The 20,060-nt window shown below is 41.2% G+C and overlaps 1 protein-coding gene across 1 annotated transcript in view; it reads left to right on the top strand.

Moving 5' to 3' along the window:
* The first annotated feature begins 14,362 nt into the window (after positions 1–14,362).
* ABI1 (abl interactor 1) overlaps positions 14,363–20,060 on the top strand; it is a 117,453-nt gene continuing 111,755 nt past the window's right edge. The window contains 1 exon segment of the mRNA XM_038529750.1: positions 14,363–14,642. Within this exon segment, the coding sequence (XP_038385678.1) occupies positions 14,526–14,642 (117 nt within the window). The 5' untranslated portion in view covers positions 14,363–14,525.

Genomic DNA, 20,060 nt, shown 5'->3' on the forward strand with positions numbered 1-20,060 from the left:
CGGGGGGTGTGAGTGAATGGGTGACGGGCACTGGGGGTTATTCTGTATGTTAGTAAATTGAACACCAATAAAAAATAAATTAAAAACAAACAAACAAACAAAAAAACCAAAGGACAAAAAACTCAATAGAAAAATGGATATGGGAAAAGACTGGCACATAGCAGAAGAGGAAAAATAAATGGCCAAAAACACAAATGGGAAGATAAGCTCTATAATAATCAGGGAAATGCAAATTAAAACAACAGCGAAATACCACGTTTTATTCCTCAGTCCTACTAATGATCTTAGGTCTGACAGTATAAAATACTGGTGAGAATATGAGCATTTGGAACTCTCATGCTCTCCTAATGAGAATGTAAATTGATACAACCTACTGGAGACCAATTTGATGTTTTCTACTAAAAACGAAAAATATACATACTTAATAATGAAGCAATCTCCTTTTCTAGCATAAATTCTAGAAAACCTTCACTGGTGTGTACATGGAGACAGATAGAAGGATATATTCATCAGATAGCTGTTTGTAGTATGAAACATTGGAAACAACCAAAACACCTTCAAATGGAGAATATATAATGAAATATGGAACATTGGAACAATGAAATACTATGTAACAATGAAAAAGAATATAGGAGACTATATGAATCTCAAGAATATATTTAGAATATATAGAACACACAAAACAGAATTATAGTTTATGCCAACTTAGTATATAAAGTTATTTTTCAATAAGAAGATAAATGATAAAGAACACCTGGGTGGCTCAATGGTTGAGCACCTGTCTTTGGCTCAGGTTGTGATTCCAGGGTCCTGGAATCCAGTCCCACATCAGACTCCCCACAGGGGGCCTGCTTCTCCCTCTGCCTATGTCTCTGCCTCTCTCTCTCTCTCTCTCTCTGTGTCTCATGAATAAATAAAATCTTTATTAAAAAAAGAGAAACAATAAATTCATGCTAGTGATTACATTGGTGGATGGAGGGACTGGGTATGGTGTATAAAAGGTTTTTATCCAAATATTTTGTTTCCCTTTAAAAAACAAACAGGAGGGATCCCTGGGTGGCTCAGCGGTTTCGCGCCTGCCTTTGGCCCAGGGCGCGATCCTGGAGTCCTGGGATCAAGTTCTGCGTTGGGCTCCCAGCATGGAGCCTGCTTCTCCCTCTGCCTGTGTCTCTGCCTCTCTCTCTCTCTCTCTGTCTATCATAAATAAATAAATCTTAAAAAAAAAAAAACAGGAAAAAAAATAAAAAACAGGAAAAATGTGACAATTTTTAATTTTTTATAGAATTTTACCCAATTGCCCAACATTGCTTATTGAATAATCCTTTTTTCTCCCCTGATTTGAAATGCCTCCTCTTAAAAGACTAGTTCCCGCAACTCAACAAAAACAATCAGATTTTGGGGTGCCTGGATGGCTCAGCAGTTAAGCGTCTGCCTTCAGCTCAGGGTGTGATTCCAGGGTCCCAGGATCGAGTTCCACATTGGGCTCCCTGAATGGAGACTGCTTCTCCCTCTGCCTCTGTCTCTGTCTCTGTGTGTCTCTCATGAATAAAAAAAATCTTAAAAAAAAATCAGATTTTAATATGGGCAAAGAGCTTGAATAGACATTTCTCTGAGATAAGTATGCAAATAGTCAGTAAGCACATTAAATGATCCTCAACATCGCTAACCAATAGGCAAATGCAAATTAGCCATTTTTGTTTTCTTTTTAGATTTTTCTATTTATTGATATTTTCATTTTGTTCACACAATGCTTCCTTGACTTTCTCCACATCCTTCTTTAGTTATTTGAGCATCTTTAAAAACAGTTGTTTTAAAGACTTTTTCTAGTATATGTGTCATTAATTAGATCTTTATGAGTGGTGACATTAGCTGTTGTTTTGTGTTCTTTATTGAATGGGCCATATTTACTGTATGCCATGTGATGTTGTTGTTGTTGTTGTTGATTACTGGGCATTTGAATCTAATAATGTGCTAACTCTGGGTACCAGATTCTCCAGTCCCCAGGGTTTCCTATTTTTTGTTATTGTGTTTGATTATTATTACTGTTTGCTGATTGTTGTATGCTGTCTGTTGAGGATCAGCCTGGGGCATGAACTAAAGATTTTCTCAAGTCTTTTCAGAGCCTTTCCCAGGGCATGTGTAGTTACTTCTAGTATTTCTTATATTTGCAGTTGCTTTTCTTTCTTCCTTTCTTTCTTTCCTTCTTTCTTTTTCTTTCTTTCTCTTTCTTTCTCTCTTTCTTTCTTTCTTAAGATTTTTTTTCTTTCTTAAGATTTTAATTATTTGAGAAAGAGCGAGAGTGAGAGAGCCCAAGCAAGGGGAGTGACAGAGGGACAGGGAGAAACAGATTCCCTGCTGAGCAGGAGGCAGATTCCTGGTGCTTTCTCCTCAGCAGAGGAGGCATCATCTCCTGAACACTCACTTTTAATGGGTGGTGTGCTAAGTAGCTGATGGTTAATTTTATTATTTTCAAAACATAGGAATTAGCAAGGTTTCTGTAACTTCCCCAGAGTCTCACAGCTGGTGGATGATCAAGGTTATATTTAAAACGAATAAAGGGGGACGCCTGGGTGGCTCAGTGGTTGAGCATCTGCCTTTAGCCCAAGGTCCTGGGATGGAGTCGCGTACCGGGTTCCCAGAGGGAGCCTGCTTTTTTCTCCCTCTGCCTATGTCTCTGTCTCTCCCTGTGTGTCTCTCATGAATGGATAAATAAAATAAATAAATAAAATCTTTTTTAAAAGGTAAAATAAAATAAAATGAATGAAAGGACGCACTTTCAGAACAGCAGCCTAGGAATAGTCTTAACCACCTATATAAAAGCAATGAGAACACTGGTAAAATTGCAAAAATCATTTTTATCCAAACTCTGGCAACTAACCAAATTCTGGAAATTAACCATAACCATTAAAAATTAACTATAGGGCACCTGGGTGTTTCAGTCAGTTAAGTATCTGACTTTGACTGAGGTCATGATCTCAGAGTCCTGGGATGGAACCCCACATGGGGCTCTGTGCTCAGTGGGGAGTCTGCTTGTCCCTCTGCCCTATCTCTCTCAAATAAATAAATAAAATATTTTTTTTAAAAGAAAAGAAATCTTTAAGAAAAATATTTTATTTATTTGTTTGAGAGTGAGAGAGAGAGAGCACAGGAGTGGGATGAACAGCAGAGGGAGAAGCAGGGCTCCCCACTGAGCAGGGGGCCCCATTAGGGCTCAACCCCAGGACTCCAGGATCATGACCTGAGCTGAAGGCAGATACCCAACTAAGCCCCCAGGTGCCCCAATAAATAAAGTATTTAATAAAATTAAAAAAAATAACTGGAAATAAAGGAGCATTCATTCAAGAAAAATAGCTGAGGGGCACTTGGGTGGCTTAGTCAGTTAAGCTTCTGACTCTTGATTTGGGTTCAGGTCATGATCTCTGTGTCCTGAGATGGAGCCCCCAGTTGGCTCCAGGCTTGGGGCTCAGGGCTCTGGGCTCTGGGGGAGTCTGCTTGAGAGTCTCCCTCTCCCAATATCTCTCTGCTCCTTCCCTCTCTTGTGCTCACACCTGTACTCTCTCTCTCTCAAATAAATCAATCTTAAAAAAATAGCTAAATCTAGTAAGAACAATAAACATGTGGCGTTTGAATTTGTCTTCTTTCCATCCCTCTCTCCCTAGCTCTACAGTAGCCTTGAAACAAGCTATCTTGCAATCATAGTGCTTTGAAAAGCATCATCCTAGCAGCCTCTTGATGGGGAAGGACAGATTGGGAAAGCCCCCAAAAGTCCAATCCCCAGAGAATTATCGCTATTTGACTTTGCTGGCAACTCCCTTGAAAAGCTCTATTCTCAGAATTTATCTTTCATTTGACTCAGAACTTATTTAGCACTAACAATCCTATCCTCAAGGTATTTGTTAAAAAACAGTTTTGGGGCATCTGGTTGGCTCAGTTAGTTAAGCATCTGCCTTCGGCTCAGGTCATGATATGGGGATCCTGAGATGGAGCCCTGCATGGGGCTCCCTGCTCATCAAGGAGTCTGCTTCTCCCTCTCCCTCTACAGCTCCTCCTGCTGTGCTCTCTTGATCTCTCTCTGTCAAATAAATAAAATCTTTAAAAAACAAACAAGCGAAAAACCAGTTTTAATTGTTTACCATTGCAGTGGCTATGGCAGCAATAATAGGTGGGGCAAACAGAAATTGAATAAAAAATTTAAAAAGAGAATGTGGAGAATGAGATGTTCACAGAGGGTTTTGAAAAGCAGCAACATGTATTTTTGGAGATCTAGAATACCATGACTATATGCAGAGTTATGTACATGCCCAGGAGACACTGGGACATTGAGTAGATATTGCAGTGGCAGCAAATGACAAAGAATATAGACATTACAGAATTAGCTGGGAAATGTTCTTAAACAACAAATAAGAACGGCATAAAAAAAAAAAAAAGAACAGCATAAAATCCTGGGGAGAAACCCAGATGCTCTTGTGTATGAGTAACCTGCAGGATTGCACAAATAGCACCCAACCACGTGTTTATGTATTGCACAAGTTTTCCCAGTTGTAGTGAACACCTGACACTTATTTTCTTTGATTATTTAGTCTCTCTGGAAACTTCCCACACCAATCTCAGGGCGTTCAAGTGATTATGCTAAGGCTGTTTGAACATGTCCCTGTTGCCAAAGCTGATGATTGGAAAGAAGAGCCAATTCCAGTTGGAATAAAAAGATTTTCTTTTTGAGAAATGGATTTGAGGGCAATCCTCTCAGGTCCGCTCCCTCTTCGGGAGCTTTGTACTTACTATTGCTCAATAAACGTCATCATTCAATAAACTTTGCTGCCCACCAAAAAAAAGGGGGGGGGGACATGGGTTTGGAACTGAGGAATTTGAGCTGAAGATGGTTTTTTTATTATTTTTTAAAGCTTTTATTTATTTATTATTCATCAGAGACACAGAGACATAGATAAAGGGAGAAGCAGGCACTCTGCAAGGAGCCCAATGTGGGACTCGATCCCTGGACCTCGGGATCACACCCTGAGCCAAAGGCAGATGCTCAACTGCTGAGCCACCCAGGTATCCCAGAGGATGGATTTATTGCATGGTAAAGATGAAACATTTGGTACATACATTTGCCATGCTCTTCACCATTTACGAAGGGTACCAAAACAAAAAAACCCAAAATCTTTACAAAGAAATTGGACACTAAATGAGAATACTACTTGGGGGATGCCTGGGTGGCTCAGTGGTTAAGCATCTGCCTTCGGCTTAGCGCATGATCCTGGAGTCACAGGATCAGGTCCCATATCGGGCTCCCGGCATGGAGCCTGCTTCTCCCTCTGCCTGTGTCTCTGCTTCTCTCTCTGGGTGTCTCTCATGAATAAATAAATAAATAAAATCTTAAAAAAGAGAGAGAGAGAGAATACTACTTGGGTTCCTAATGGCCTTCCAAATGACTTGCACTAGTATTTTTTTTTTTTTTTTTATGACTGATTGCATTTGTAGTTTTGAGTTCTGTGGGTGAGCCTGAATTTTCATGATGAGGACTTTTTTCTGCTTTTCTTTTTCCCTTTTTTGTCTTTTTCTGTCTTATACTACATTGGGTTTTGTTTTCTGTAACATCCAACTAAAGAATACTAACTTTACATGGATTGTCATTTGTTTATAGAACTTCTAAATATTATATTGTTCATTTGTCAGGAAAAGAGAAATTACTCTAGGTATTTCTAACACTGAGGGATTTGTAAAAGCATTGGAAAGGTTGGAGGGACAAAGTTCAGAGAAGGGCCATTATTAGCCGATTCTCTGCTAGGTTCAAAGAATGAGCTACTTGTTATTGCTGGTGAGACCAGCTGTTCCAGAAACAGTTCTGATTGTCACAAATGCCTGCAGGATCTTGTTGAAGCTGAAAATGAGAGGTGGAGGAGGATGTGTTGATTCAGCAGCTTCCAAAATTAACAAGAAATTAATTCATTCAAACCATGCTGGAAATATTATAGCTTCTGGAAGAGAAGAAAAAATAGCATGAGATTTCACTTAAAGGCTATATTTTTCCCTACAGAACTCCAGGTACTTTGCATTTTTAGCCACTGCTAATTTTTTATTATTTCAGGATAACAGCTTGCTGCACTCTAAAATAACACCAAGGTTCTGCAGGGGCTTGACTTAACATGTCTAAGGGAGCCCTTTCCCCCATGTTAAATGAATAATCAGACCTGCCAGAAAACCAGCCTATAGGTCTGGCCTGCTGCAAATATGATGACTCTGTATGAAAGAATGTCCACCACCAATTATAATAAAATTTGAAAGGAAGGTTTACAATTCATTCTGTCTCCTGAAATCCTCTGGTCTTGTGTGGGCCTTGCTACACTGTTTGAACAGATCATTCCATTCACCCTCCTTCTCTGAGGATTCCTGGATGGTATTATTAATTTGAAAAGAAGCAAAGAGAGGTCATAATTGAGGGTTGTAGAACCTGGGATGTCAATTAATCCTAGAATGTCCTGTAGTGAACTGAATCATGTCCCTTGCAAAATTCATATATTGAAGTCCTAACCTCGAGGACCTTAGAATGTGAGTGTATTTGGAAATAGAGCCTTTAAATAGGTAATTAAGATGAAATGAGGTCATGGGATATGATCCTAATGTGGTATGATTGGTGTCCTTATCAAAAGACAAGATTAGGCAGTGATTAGGTGGTTCAGTTAAGTGTCCTGACTCTTGGTTTTGGCTCAGGTTGTAATCTCATGGGTTATGGGATTGAGCCCTGCTTCTGGCTCTGTGAGCAACATGGAGTCTGCTTGGGATTTTCTCTTTCATTCCCATGCTGCCTTCTTCCCTCTCTCTCTCTCAAATAAATAAATAAATAAATAAATAAATAAATAAATATTTCAATTAATTAATTATTTCTGTAAGATCTTATTTATTTATTCATGAGAGACAGAGGCAGAGACACAGGCAGAGGGAGAAGCAGGCTCCCTGTGGGGACCCTGATACAGGACTCAACCCCAGGACCCTGGGATCACGCCCTGAGCCATAGGCAGATGCTGAACCATTGAGCCACATGGGCACCCCAATATATTTTTTAAAAGGCAAGATCAGGGCAGCCCAGGTGGCTCAGTGGTTTAGTGCCGCCTTCAGCCCTGGGCATGATCCTGGAGACCCGAGATCGAGTCCCACGTCGGGCTCCCTGCATGGAGCCTGCTTCTCCTTCTGCCTGTGTCTCTGCCTCTTTCTCTCTCTCTCTGTGTCTCATGAATAAATAAATAAAATCTTTTAAAAATATAAAAGGCAAGAGCAGGACATAGATACCAGGGAAAAGTCCCACGTGAGTATATGGTGAGAAGATGACCATTGCAAGTCAAGGAGATGGGCTTTAGGAGACACCAAACCTGGTTGACACTTTAATCTTGGACCTCTAGCCTGCAGAACTGTGAGAAAATAAAATTCTGCTGTTTAAGCCACTCATTGTGTGGTATTTTGTTTTGGCAGCCTGAGCCGACTAATACCTTGCCCCCTTTTTAAAGATGTTTATTTATTTATTTGAGAAAGAAAGAGAGCAAGGCTGATCCTAGGACTCTGGGATCATGACCTGAGCCAAAAGCAGATGCTTAACCGACTAAGCCACCAAGGCACCCTCTCTGTGACCCTGTCACATAGTGTGGTGGATGAGGACAAGGAAGGACAGAGAAGAGAACCCTGGTTGCCTGACTCCTGGTTTCTTTCCATTATACCACGTTTCTTATCTACATTCTGGTTTGTTAACTACACAATTCCAAGTTAGTATCCTGGGATGCGATATGTGAATTAACTGTGCAGGAGTCTGAGATTCACTAAGTTTGCAGTGTCACTTGTGTCCAGATAGCAAGAGAAGCAATCTTGTACCAGGATAGTCCAAATTATCATTTCCTGGCACATCTCTTAATCACTCTGAATTAAATTTTTATGATTATCAGCAATCTGCTATTTCAAAGTTGAATATATGAAATTTCAATTTATCTCCATGCATATGTGCAGATTTTGCAATTACAAACTGTTTTTCATGACCAAATTGATTATCTTGACTAGACATCCATGAAATGAAATGTATAAGGTCTGATTTTCAGCTCCGGCCTCAGTATACATCATTTAGTTTAATACAGACACTCTTATTCCTTATTCTGTTGGGATTTCTTTGAAAGACATTTCATTTTAATTTATTTTAACAAAATCCACAGAAAAATACTACATAAGTGAATAGTATAAAAGCGCACATTATGGGAAAAAAACTGAACTCAGAAGTTCTTATGATGTTCTAATTTAGTGTCACCACGTTTGCTTGCCATTTTAATGTTAACTCTTGACCATTTAGTCACCTTTTAACTTGGAGAAGCAAGTTGTCTCCTATCTTTTTGGGTTGTGTGATTTTTTATCCTATATCAAAGCCAACAAAAGATGCGATTTCCCCCCTGTTCTTTAGTATTTGAAGCAAGGGATTTTTCTTCTGCCTATACTTTCTTTGGGGTCAGCTTCAGTTAGATTACAATAAAACTCACCTATTTTAAGTGTGCAATAAAGTTTGAGAAGTACGTTTAGTCATATCACTACAATCATGATCTAGAATATTTCCCTCACCTCTAAAAGTTAATTTGTGTCTGTTTGGAGTCTGGCCTCTGGCAAAGTCTGATGTGATTTTTTAATCATCAGTTTTGCCTTTTCTAAAATTTCATATAAATGAAATAATACAATATGTAGTCGTGTGTATGTCTGTCTTCTTTCATTTAGCAAATTGCATTTGAGATTCACCCATAACTTTTTTTTTAAAGATTTTGTTTATTTATTCATGAGAAACACAGAGAGAGGCAAAGACATAGGCAGAGGGAGAAGCAGGCTCCCTGTGGGGAGCTTGATGTGGGGCTTGATCCCAGGACTCCGAGGTCACTCCTGGAGCCAAAGGCAGATGCCCAACCACTGAGCCACCCAGATGCCCTACCCATGACTTTGTGTGAGTATATAATTCATTACATTTTGTTGCTGAATAGTATTCTATTGTTTATCCATAGCTGGTTGAAGGACATTTGTGTTGTTCCCAGCTTTTAGTGGCTATGTATACAGCTACTATAAACATTCACATAATGTTTTTTTTTTTTTTTAAGATTTCATTTATTTATTCATGAGAGAGAGAGAGAGAGAGAGAGGCAGAGACACAGGCAGAGGGAGAAGCAGGCTCCATGCAGGGAGCCTGATGTGGGACTCGATCCCAGGACTCCAGGATCACGCCCTGGGCTGAAGGCAGGTGCTAAACTGCTGAGCCACCCAGGGATCTCACACATAATGGTTTTTGTGCCAACATACATTTTCATTTCTCTCAGGTAAATATCTATGAGTAGGATAGCTAGGTTATATATTAGGTATATATTTGGCTTTATAGGAAACTGCTATACTCTGCTTTGCAGAGGGACTGCAGTAGTTTGTAGCCAGTAATATATAAGATGTAATGTCTCTGCTAATGTCAGGATATTTTTTTTGTAGCTATTCTAATGGGCATGTAGTGTAGTCTTTTAAAATTTATACTACAGGGTACATGGGTGGCTCAGTCCATTTAGCAGCAGGCTCTTGATTTCGGCTCAGGTCATGATTTTAGTGTCATGAGATTGAGCTCTGTGTGAGGCTTCTGCACTAGTGTGGAATCCAGTTGGGTTTTTCTCTCACTCACTCTTCTCCCCACACCCTTGCACGTGTGTGTGCCCCCATGCTCTATAAATTAATTACTTAATTGAAAATCTGAAAAAAATTTACACTACATCCTGGTGCAGGGCAGTGTTATCTTAGTATGGCTTTATTTTATTTATTTATTTATTTTAAAGATTTTATTTACTTGTTTGAGAGAGAGAGAGTGCACACGAGTGGCGGGGTAAGGGGGTGGTAGAGAGGGAGAGGGAGAAGCAGGCAGCCCTATGAGGGATTTTTTTTTTAATTTATTTGTATGATAGTCACACAGAGAGAGAGAGAGAGAGAGAGAGAGGGAGAGGCAGAGACATAGGCAGAGGGAGAAGCAGGCTCCATGCACCGGAGCCCGACGTGGGATTCGATCCTGGGTCTCCAGGATCACGCCCTGGGCCAAAGGCAGGCGCTAAACCGCTGCGCCACCCAGGGATCCCCCCTATGAGGGATTGATCCCAGGATCCTGAAACCATGACAGGAGCTAAAGACAGATACTTAATAGACCGAGCCTCCCAGGTGCCCCTAGTATGGCTTTAGTTTGCATTTTCTTGATGAGTAATGAGTACCTTTTCCTGTATTTATTGGCCTTTTGTGAAATGTAGTTCTCTTGTCTGTTTTTTATTGAATTGTCTTTATTTATTTATTTTTAGATTTCATTTATTTATTTGACAGAGAGAGAGCACAAACAGTGGGGAGAGGCAGGAGAGGGAGAAGGAGAAGCAGACTCCTTGCTGAGCAAGCCAATCCCAGGACTGTGGGATCACGTCCTGGCCAAAGGCAGATTCTTAACCCACTAAGCCACCCAGGCACCTCTGAACTATCTTTTTTGTATTGACTTGGAAGAATTTTTTAATATTTTATTTATTTATTTATTTGAGAGAGAGTGAGTGAAGAGCAAGATAGGGCACAGGAGTTGGGGAAGGGACAGAGGCAGAGGAAGAGAAAGAAGCAGACTCTTCACTGAGCAGGGAACCCAATGCAGGACTCCAAACCAGGACCCTGAGATCCATGACCCCAGCTGAGATCAGATGCTTAACCGACTGAGCCACCCAGGTGCCTTGACTTGGAGGAATCTTTTAAAGTTATATTCTAAGGATGAGTCCTCTGTCAAATGTATATGTTGTGGCTTATCTTCTCACTTTCTTAACAGTATTCTTTTTTTAAGCATAGTGTTTTAACTTTAATGATGGCTATAGTAGGCTGACTAATGGACTTCCAAAGATGGACTTCCAAAGACACAGGCAGAGGGAGAAGCAGGCTCCACGCAGGGAGCCTGACGTGGGACTCAATCCGGGATCTCCAGGATCATACCCCGGGCACTAAGCCGCTGAGCTACCGGAGCTGCCCCATTTCCATATAATTTTTAGAATCACCTTGTCAATTTTTAAAAACCTGTTAGGATTTTGAATACGGGTGTATAAGGAAGTTGTTTTAGTACAGACATTTAGATCCTTCAGCTAAATTTTATTCTATTAAATCTTTGAATATATACATTTTTCTGGTTTATCTGTTAGTAACTTTTTATGTTTGTAACTTAACCTAAATTTATGATAGTAACATATGCTTATGGTATAGAGTCACATTTTGTCCTTAGAGTCAGTTAAGTTCTTAGCTTAATTTATTGGGAGGGAAAAATGGTTTTCAAACTGTGGGTCATGAAATGAATTCAGTGGTCCTTATCAACATTACGTAAAATAAAATAGAACAGGAAATATCAGAGTAATCATATTTAGTTTTGTAAAACTTTTTTTAAAGGTTTTATTTATTTATTTGAGAAAGAGAGAGCAGGAGCAAGAAGGAGGGACAGAGGGAGAGGAAGAAGCAGAGTTCCCACTGAGCAGGGAGCCCCACATGGGACTCGATCCCAGGACCCCAAGATCATGATCTGAAGGCAGATGCTCAACCACTGAGCCACCAGGCATACCTAGTTTTGTAAAACTTTTATACCAGCGTGTATATCATCTATCTATCTATCTATCTATCTATCTATCTACCTACCTATGTTTTGGATCTTGTTGCATATAATATTTTTTATTTTGAGTTGTGTTGAAAGCCCATAGCTACAGTATGGTGCTGTGTTTTACAGTTTTATCTCCACAAACCCCTTTTAAGTTGAAGTGTAGTTGACACTCTTTGGTTTTAATAAAGAAATATTGCCAGATTATAGACTGTAATTATCAGGGAAACTATTTTTTAAATAAAAATACAGAGGATAGCAATTACCTTAAATTACCTTAAAGGTATGAGGGATAACTTCTTTGAATGTATTTTATATGAACCACAAGTATTTGAATGGATAGTTTTAACTGGATAGTAGGAATGATCACTGATCTAGAAGTTGAAGCACTTGATTACTATTTCCAGTGTCCTTAGCTAAACTCTTTTGCTTTCTAGCTTAAATTTCCATATTTAGTAAAGATAGAAGAGAATCTTTAGGTCATTTATTCCTCAGAGTTGTGGGCATGAGAGAAATCTGGTAGTACTTTGAAAATAGTAAAGCAGGGGCACCTGTTTATTGACTTCCCCAATGTTGGTTTTTTTTGTGTGTTTTTTTTTTTTTTTTTTTTTAAGATTTTATTTATTTATTCATGAGAGAGAAAAGAGAGGCAGAGACACAGGCTCTATGCAGGGAGTCCAATGCAGGACTTGACCCTGGGGCTCCAGGATCATGCCCTGGGCCAAAGGCAGGTGCTGAACCGCTGAGCCACCCAGGGATCACCTCCCCAATGTTGTTAAAAGGTATCACTATGTGGGGACACCTGGCTGGCTCAGACAGAAGACCTTTGATCTTAGGGTCCTGAGTTGGAATCCCATGTTGGATGTAGAGATTAAAACAAAAACAAATAACCAACCACCAAAAGCCAACCAAAACTTAAAAAAAAAAAAAAAGGTATCAATATATAGATATAAGCAAGCTTAGTGATGTCTGTAGTTAAATCTGGCTCATGTGGAAACCAAATTTAAGAATATATCACATTGGGGGATCCCTGGGTGGCGCAGCGGTTTGGCGCCTGCCTTTGGCCCAGGGCGCGATCCCGGATAACCGGGATCGAATCCCATGTCGGGTTCCCGGTGCACGGAGCCTGCTTCTCCCTCTGCCTGTGTCTCTGCCTCCTCTCTCTCTCTGTGACTATCATAAATAAATAAAAAATAAAAAAAAAAAAAGAATATATCACATTGTTAAAAAAAATCACATTAAAAATACTAATATATTGTAGAGTCCACTTTTAGGCAAACAGTCTTGAGAATGGATGTACAAAGGGTCATAGTGACCACCTGGCTGAACACAGGCCCATCAGGTGACCCACGTCAAAATATCCATAGGCCATAACTAACCAGTGGGCTACTTACAACTAGGCACAGTTCCCAAAAAAGGGAATATTCCATATGTCACCATGCCGCCTTTTCCTACCCCCTTTAAAAAAAAATAAAAAGGATTTTACTTATTTATTTATTCATGAGAGACAGAGACACAGGCAGAGGGAGAAGCAGGCCCCGTGCAAGGAGCCCGACATGGGACTTGATCAGGATCACACCCTGGGCTGAAAGCAGACGCTAAACCGCTGAGCCACCAGGGCTGCCCTTCTTACCCCCTTTATTTATTTATTTTTTTTTTTAAATTTTTATTTACTTATGATAGCTACAGAGAGAGAGAGAGAGAGGCAGAGACACAGGCAGAGGGAGAAGCAGGCTCCATGCACCGGGAGCCCGACGTGGGATTCGATCCCGGGTCTCCAGGATCGCGCCCTGGGCCAAAGGCAGGCGCCAAACCGCTGCGCCACCCAGGGATCCCTCTTACCCCCTTTAAAGACAGTCCTCATGCACTGCCTCCTTGCAGACAGCCTGGGTGGCTCAGCGGTTGAGCATCTGCCTTTGGCCCAGGGTGTGATCCTGGGGTCCTGGGGTCGAGTCCCCTCCCTGCATGGAGCCTGCTTCTCCCTCTGCCTGCATCTCTACCTCTCACTCGGTGTCTCCCATGAATAAAGAAATAAAATCTAAGGGAAAAAAAAAAAGTATAGGGAGATACTTGCAAAGAAGAGTTAAAGAAAAAGCAATTAGGACGGAATAACACTGAAATTATGTGTATTTTTAAATTGTGAATCTTTAGGTACGGAGTATTCTTGTTCAACTCGTACCTCCAGTGTTAGTACATTGCTTGGTACAGAGCTTTAATGACAAATGTTTGCTAAATTTTAAATGATAAATGGAGAGTGGAGGAAGTAAGCCAGAGTCGCGTTACATCTAAGAAGACAGGGAGTAAAGATTTGGATCTCTTCATATGCTAGCCCTTTTTAATCCCGTATCAGTGTTGATATCTCTGATTCACTGACATTTCCTATCAACCAAATTCTGCCAATATTCACAAGTCTTCCCTCGGGAAAGGATTTTATTTTCTAGACTCTCTCTATGGTGCCATCTGCCGGAGATGTCAGGAATCTCCGCCTTTAACCCCCTCCCTGGGCGGTCCTTTACGGTCCTCCCTGGGTTTTTTTGTTTTTTTTCCTCCCCGGGAGGTTCCCCTACACGCATGCGCTCTTGGTTTGACGGCCTGTGAGAGACTACAATTCCCTGAAGGCCTTGCGAAAGGAAAAAAAAAATCCCGTGGTCGCGGGGAGAAGGAGGGAAAGACGTGAAGGCTCGCGAGAGAATGGGATTGAGGCGACTGCGCGAAGTGGGTGGAGCGGGGTGGAGAGGGTGAGGAGGAAGAGGAGGAGGTGCCGTCCCACAATACCAGGCGGGAGGGCGGTAGGCGGTTTGTATCCGGGCTGTGAGGTGCTCGGCCCCTCCGCGGACCTTGCTGCCTCTGTCTCTTTAACGCGAGAGGAAGCGATGCAGAGGGGTGGAAAATGGCAGAGCTGCAGATGTTACTAGAAGAGGAGATCCCGTCTGGCAAGAGGGCCCTGATAGAGAGTTACCAGAATCTGACCCGGGTGGCGGACTACTGTGAAAACAACTACATACAGGTGAGGCGCGCGGGCGGGCGGGGGGCAGGCGGGAGCCGGCCGGCCGGGCCGAGGATCCGCCGCCTGCCGCCCGAGTGACCAGCCCACTGGGCGGGGTAGGGAGCTGCCCTAACCTCAGCGGCTGCCTCAGCCCCAGCCTCAACCCCAGCCCCAGCCCCAGCCCCAGCCCCAGCCCCAGCCCCAGCCCGGGAGAGAGAGAGCAAGTGGCCGGGCTGAGGGGATAGGGCTGCGATACAGGAAGTGGCTGCGGTGGTTGAAGCCGATAGAAGCCGAGAGAGAAAATGGGCGAGGGATCCCGGCGCTCGCGGCGGCCGCAGACCGGCGCCCCCCTGCCGTCCGCCTCCCTTCGGGGAGCGCCCCCCCGGGTCGGGCTCCCTCCCCCCCGCCGCCCCTCCCCGGGTCGCGCGCTGCCCTCGGCCGCCTTCCGTTCGCCGCGCTCCTGTCCGGGAGAACCCGCTGCCGTCCGTGCCGGAGGGGTCTGGGACGGGGGAAGAGGGGAGGGCAAGGAGGAGCGGCCGAAGGGAGAGGAAAAGCGGGGTGTATGTGTGTGTGTGCGCTCGTGTGTGGCGGGGGAGGGCAGGGTGGGAGCGATTATGTCAGTTCAACCCAGAGGGTGTGTCTTTTTATTTATTTATTTAAAAAAAATTTGTCATGAGTCACATTACACAGATCTCCCGGAGGAGAGGAGGAAGCGGATGGGGAGCGAGGGAGGGCGCATAAGAGAAGTTAATCTCAAAATTCCTGTAATTGAAGGTTTGTAAATTTGCCTGGCTGTCCGATTTCAAGTCGGGTTCCCCCCCCCCCCCCGCATTTTCACTTCCGCCCCACCATAATGCATTCTAGAGGTGGTGAGGACTGTCCTTATCGTAAAACATAAATTATTCTGAACTACTTGCAAAAATGTCTTGCGCTCTCTCTTCCCCAAAAGTTCTTGAACTGTTGGCTTTAAAAGTAGCTTAAAATAGAACAGTGTAACTGCCGGTTTCTTGTTTTCTGAGGTTTCTCTCTTTCCGACCTAAGTAAATGCATAGACTATGAATCCAGGTAGATTACCGGACGTATTTAGTCCTAGGACCATAATGTTAAATGTTACTAAGTTTATTAGAACATTCTCAGGCTTTAATTATGTCAGGTTCTTGTTGGTTTTTATTTTAATGATTGAAAGTGATTTATACTGTGATAGTTTGGTTTGTAGATCTTCAGCTGGGTAAACCAACAGTTTGCTGTAGAAGCAGTTAAGGAGTAGAGTCCTTTGTATCAATATAATGACATCAAAAATTCGCTTGTTAGGATAAGGCATAATCCAGACGTGCTCTGAAAGAGTCGAGTTATTGCAATTTAGAACTAAAGTATTTCTAGAAATGCCTTCCATGTGATTATCAAGAACCAATAATTTCTATGTTGGCAAATGGTTTGTTTCCTTTATTTTTAGAAGGAGATACTGTTTTCAGGATATTTTGAATATTTCTCAATTTCCATAGTAACATTGTGTCTTAAGTAGCACCAGTAAGAATTTATCTCCTAAACTTTTTCAAGCTTTTTACTTTAGGAGTTCTGATAAATAAACTTCTTGAATGGCCACCATGTCTACTGTAGTATTTGTTTTTGCAAACTTTGTAGTTAGCCTTTTTTTAAAAAACAATTCTAAAATCTATGGAAAAGTGAATATAGTTTTCAAAAAGAAGAGTGGTCTTGTAGTTTATTGATATTAACATATACAACTTGTATTCACCATAACATGAAAAGCCTTAAAATTGAGGTGAATCTCAATTTGCTGAAAGTTCTGAAGATTCTGAAAATTAAAGGGAAAGCACAGGAAGTTTCTTGTCCCCCAGTCCAGAAAAATCATTTCTTTGTAGAAGTCCATAAATAAGTACTTCATGAAAGGGTGGCTTCTTTTGCGGTTGGGAAATCTGACAAATATATGGTGTGGTAACTGCTACGTGTTGGCAAATGCCTGTTTTAACTTGTCTATTGACTCCTTTTTTTTTTTTCTTTCAGGTAGTTGTGTGCTGTATAGTTTTTATTTTTTTCCTTCCTGACCTCTTTCCTCTTGCCACAGTCATGTAACTCTGAAACACTTTTAAACTTCATTAGTAATATTCCTAGTTAAGATAAATCACGGTGTTTCTTCTGTAATCTTTTTTTTTTTTTTTTTAAGATTTATTTATTTATTCAAGAGAGACACAGAGAGAGGCAGAGACACAGGCAGAGGGAGAAGCAGGCTCCATGCAGGGAGCAGACGAGGGACTCAATGCCTGAGTCTCCAGAATCACGCCCTGGGCTGAAGGCGGCGTTACCGCTGAGTCCCCGGGGCTGCCCTGTAATCTTAAACATGTTAGTACCGTGGTGCCAAGAGCCATTGCCAATGGCCCCAAATTGTTTTTGGTGGTTCTAAACTTGACACCAGTAAGATATTTTGAACTTGGGTGGGGTGGGGGAGATGAAATTCACACATAGTGTTTATCTTAGTAGCCTTGAAATTTTGAGCAGCATGATGCAGGCTACTAGCTGCCTTCCCTGAGATGGGGTCAGGCTCAGAAGATGATGGAGGCTGTGGAAGTTGATGTAGTAGCTTAGCCTTTGTGACATGCTGTTCTGCTAACTTTGGTGGAATAGGAAACATGTAGTGCTAGAAATATACATTTAGCTGTCTCTTGAGATCTTTCTATATCCTTTCTGTGACCCTGGGTTTGATTGAGTTATGAACATTTTACATAAACATATTACCTCTCAGGGAAAGCATATGGTCCTATATATATATATATGTGTGTGTGTGTGTATATATATATATATATATATATATATATATATATATACTTAATATAGTCACTTATATTTTGTGAATTTTTTATACTCAAGATGAGTTATTTTATTGCTTGGGTGATTTTTATCCTCAGAGTTCAATTTTTATTTTGTTTTCATACAGTTTGGAAGTACAATTCAGGTGAGTTGTTTAGCAGACAAGTTCTTTTGGCTGTGGTGCAGTTGAGCATAGAGCACTTTATTAGTTCTTCAGGGCCTGTTGACTTTAATTATTAAATTGTTTTATTAATAGCAAAACTTCTCAAAACAGTCTATTACTGTAAAAAAGGATAGTGCTTTTGAAATTGCTATGGGGAAATAATTCTCAAAATATAAAGTATTTTATATATAGACATGAAGAAAAATCTTTGCCTTTTTTTGTCTTCAGTTTGAGTTTTTCTGGTGGGTTAGGTCAAGGACAGTCACTCCTCAACTTGTACATACTCGTATCTGACCAGTTCTCTTTGCTCTACTTTAGGGTCTGTATTGCCATTGTCATGGAAACTGTTTTGGGGAATAGGAAGGTAAGCTAAGTGAAAAGGAGTAGAAACTGCTAAGACAGGTTTCTCAGCATGCAGATTGCTAGATTGGGGTCTTCCAATATACCTTTTTTTTTTAAGCATAAAAGTCTTCCATATAACTTTTTTTTAAAAGATTTTATTTATTTATTAATGAGAGAGGCAGAGATATAGGCAGAGGGAGAAGCAGGCCCCATGCAGGAAGCCTGATGTGGGACTCGATCCTGGGACCCCAGGATCATGCCCTGAGCTAAAAAGGCAGACACTCAACCTCTGAGACACCCAGGTGTCCCTATGATTTTCTTTTTTTAAGCAGATGATCAGCCTGTAGTCAGAGGCATCAAATACCTAGCCTAAAGTTCTATATCTTGTTTAGACAGTGTGTAGAATCAAACACGATTTTCCTTTTAATGAATACTGACTGAATGGGGATGTTTACCTGAGCATAGAGGATAAAAAGCTGGTATGAAGAAGGTAGTACTGTAATTGCTTCTACTTGTTGAGTACCTACCCCGTCCCAGCCTCTGCTGGTTGATTTGTATTGTCTTTAATCCTTAAAAAACTCTCCATGATAGGCAGTATTCTTTTATAGTTAAGGAAATTAAGAGTCAGAAAAGTTAAATAAATTTTGTTTGATCATACAGTTAGTAATTGGCAGTCAGGGTTTCTGCCCAACTCCGAGAGGCTCCACAGGCTAAACTCCTGCTATATCACTCTGTCTCCAGACTCCATTGAATCTAGACTAATTCAGAAATGTCATAGGATGAATAGACTCTTGTTGGAAAATCTAGAATCTAACAACTATTTTATCATCGTTTCTTCTGAGTTCCAGGTTGCAAGTATAAGAACAGGTATGTTTGTAATTTGGGGACTTGCCTTCATCACCAAAGGATGGTAGCTTTGGCACTTGAAGTACTGTATTATAGGAATCAGGCTAGTTTTTCATTGAGTTTGGTGGATCCTTTCCTTTCTATGCATCTTTGGTTTTTAAAATTCTGATTCAGCTTTGCAATTGTGATAAGAAAATTTGTATAATAATTAGTAGAAGTTAGCAGGGGCTCCTGGGTGCCTCAATCAGTTAAGTTTCCGCCTTTGGCTTAGGTCATGATCTCAGGGTCCTAGGTTTGAGTCCCAAGTTGGCCTCCCTGCTCAGTGGGGGGGGGGGGGGGAGGTTTGCTTCACCCTCTGTTCCTCCTCCCCACTTGAGCTCTCTCACTCTCTCAAATAGATAAACTCTTAAAAAAATTAGTAAAAGTTAACAAAAAAGTCTTGAAATATTATAATTATTTCTGATTTCCACACAAACTAGGTTCAGTCAAAATGGTTAAGAAAATTAGGGTGGAGGGATCCCTGGGTGGCGCAGCGGTTTAGTGCCTGCCTTTGCCCAGGGCGCAATCCTGGAGACCCGGGATCGAATCCCGCATCGGGCTCCCTGCATGGAGCCTGCTTCTCCCTCTGCCTGTGTCTCTGCCTCCCTCTCTGTGTCATGAATTAAAAAAAATCTTAAAGAAAAAAAGTTTCTAAGAGAGTAGATCTTAAAAATTCTCACTATAGTAAGAAAAAAAAATTATAACTGTGTGGTGATGGATGTTAGCTAGGTTTATTGTGGTGATCATATTGCAGTATATACAAATACTGAATGATGTTGTACATGTGAGGCTAATGTTATGACAATTTAAAACAAAACGGAGCTTTAGATATTTTATGGAAGATCCTCAGTTGTTTGATTTATACCATGTCACACCATGTTTATTAATGCTGCTGTGAAGCAGATAGGATCTGACCTTCCATATTAGGTCTTACAAAAAGTCCATTCATAAGGATAGAACATTATATCAATTCTTATTATTAATACTCTCAAGGATATGGACTATTCTTTAGGGCTGTATGTTATTTGAAAGTTTGTGTTAAAACTAATGTCCTAGAGTGCCTGGGTGGTTCAGTTGGCTAAGCGTCTGACTCTTGGTTTTTACTCAGGCCATGATCTCAGGGTGGTGAGACAAAGCCCTGCACTGTGCTCTATGCTCAGCGTGAAACCTGCTTGAGATTCTTCTCCCCCTCTGCCTTCACTGCCATGCTCACATGCTCTCCCTCT

The sequence above is a fragment of the Canis lupus genome, chromosome 2 (genome assembly GCF_011100685.1).
Source record: "Canis lupus familiaris isolate Mischka breed German Shepherd chromosome 2, alternate assembly UU_Cfam_GSD_1.0, whole genome shotgun sequence".
In the NCBI taxonomy this organism is placed as follows: Eukaryota; Metazoa; Chordata; class Mammalia; order Carnivora; family Canidae; genus Canis; species Canis lupus.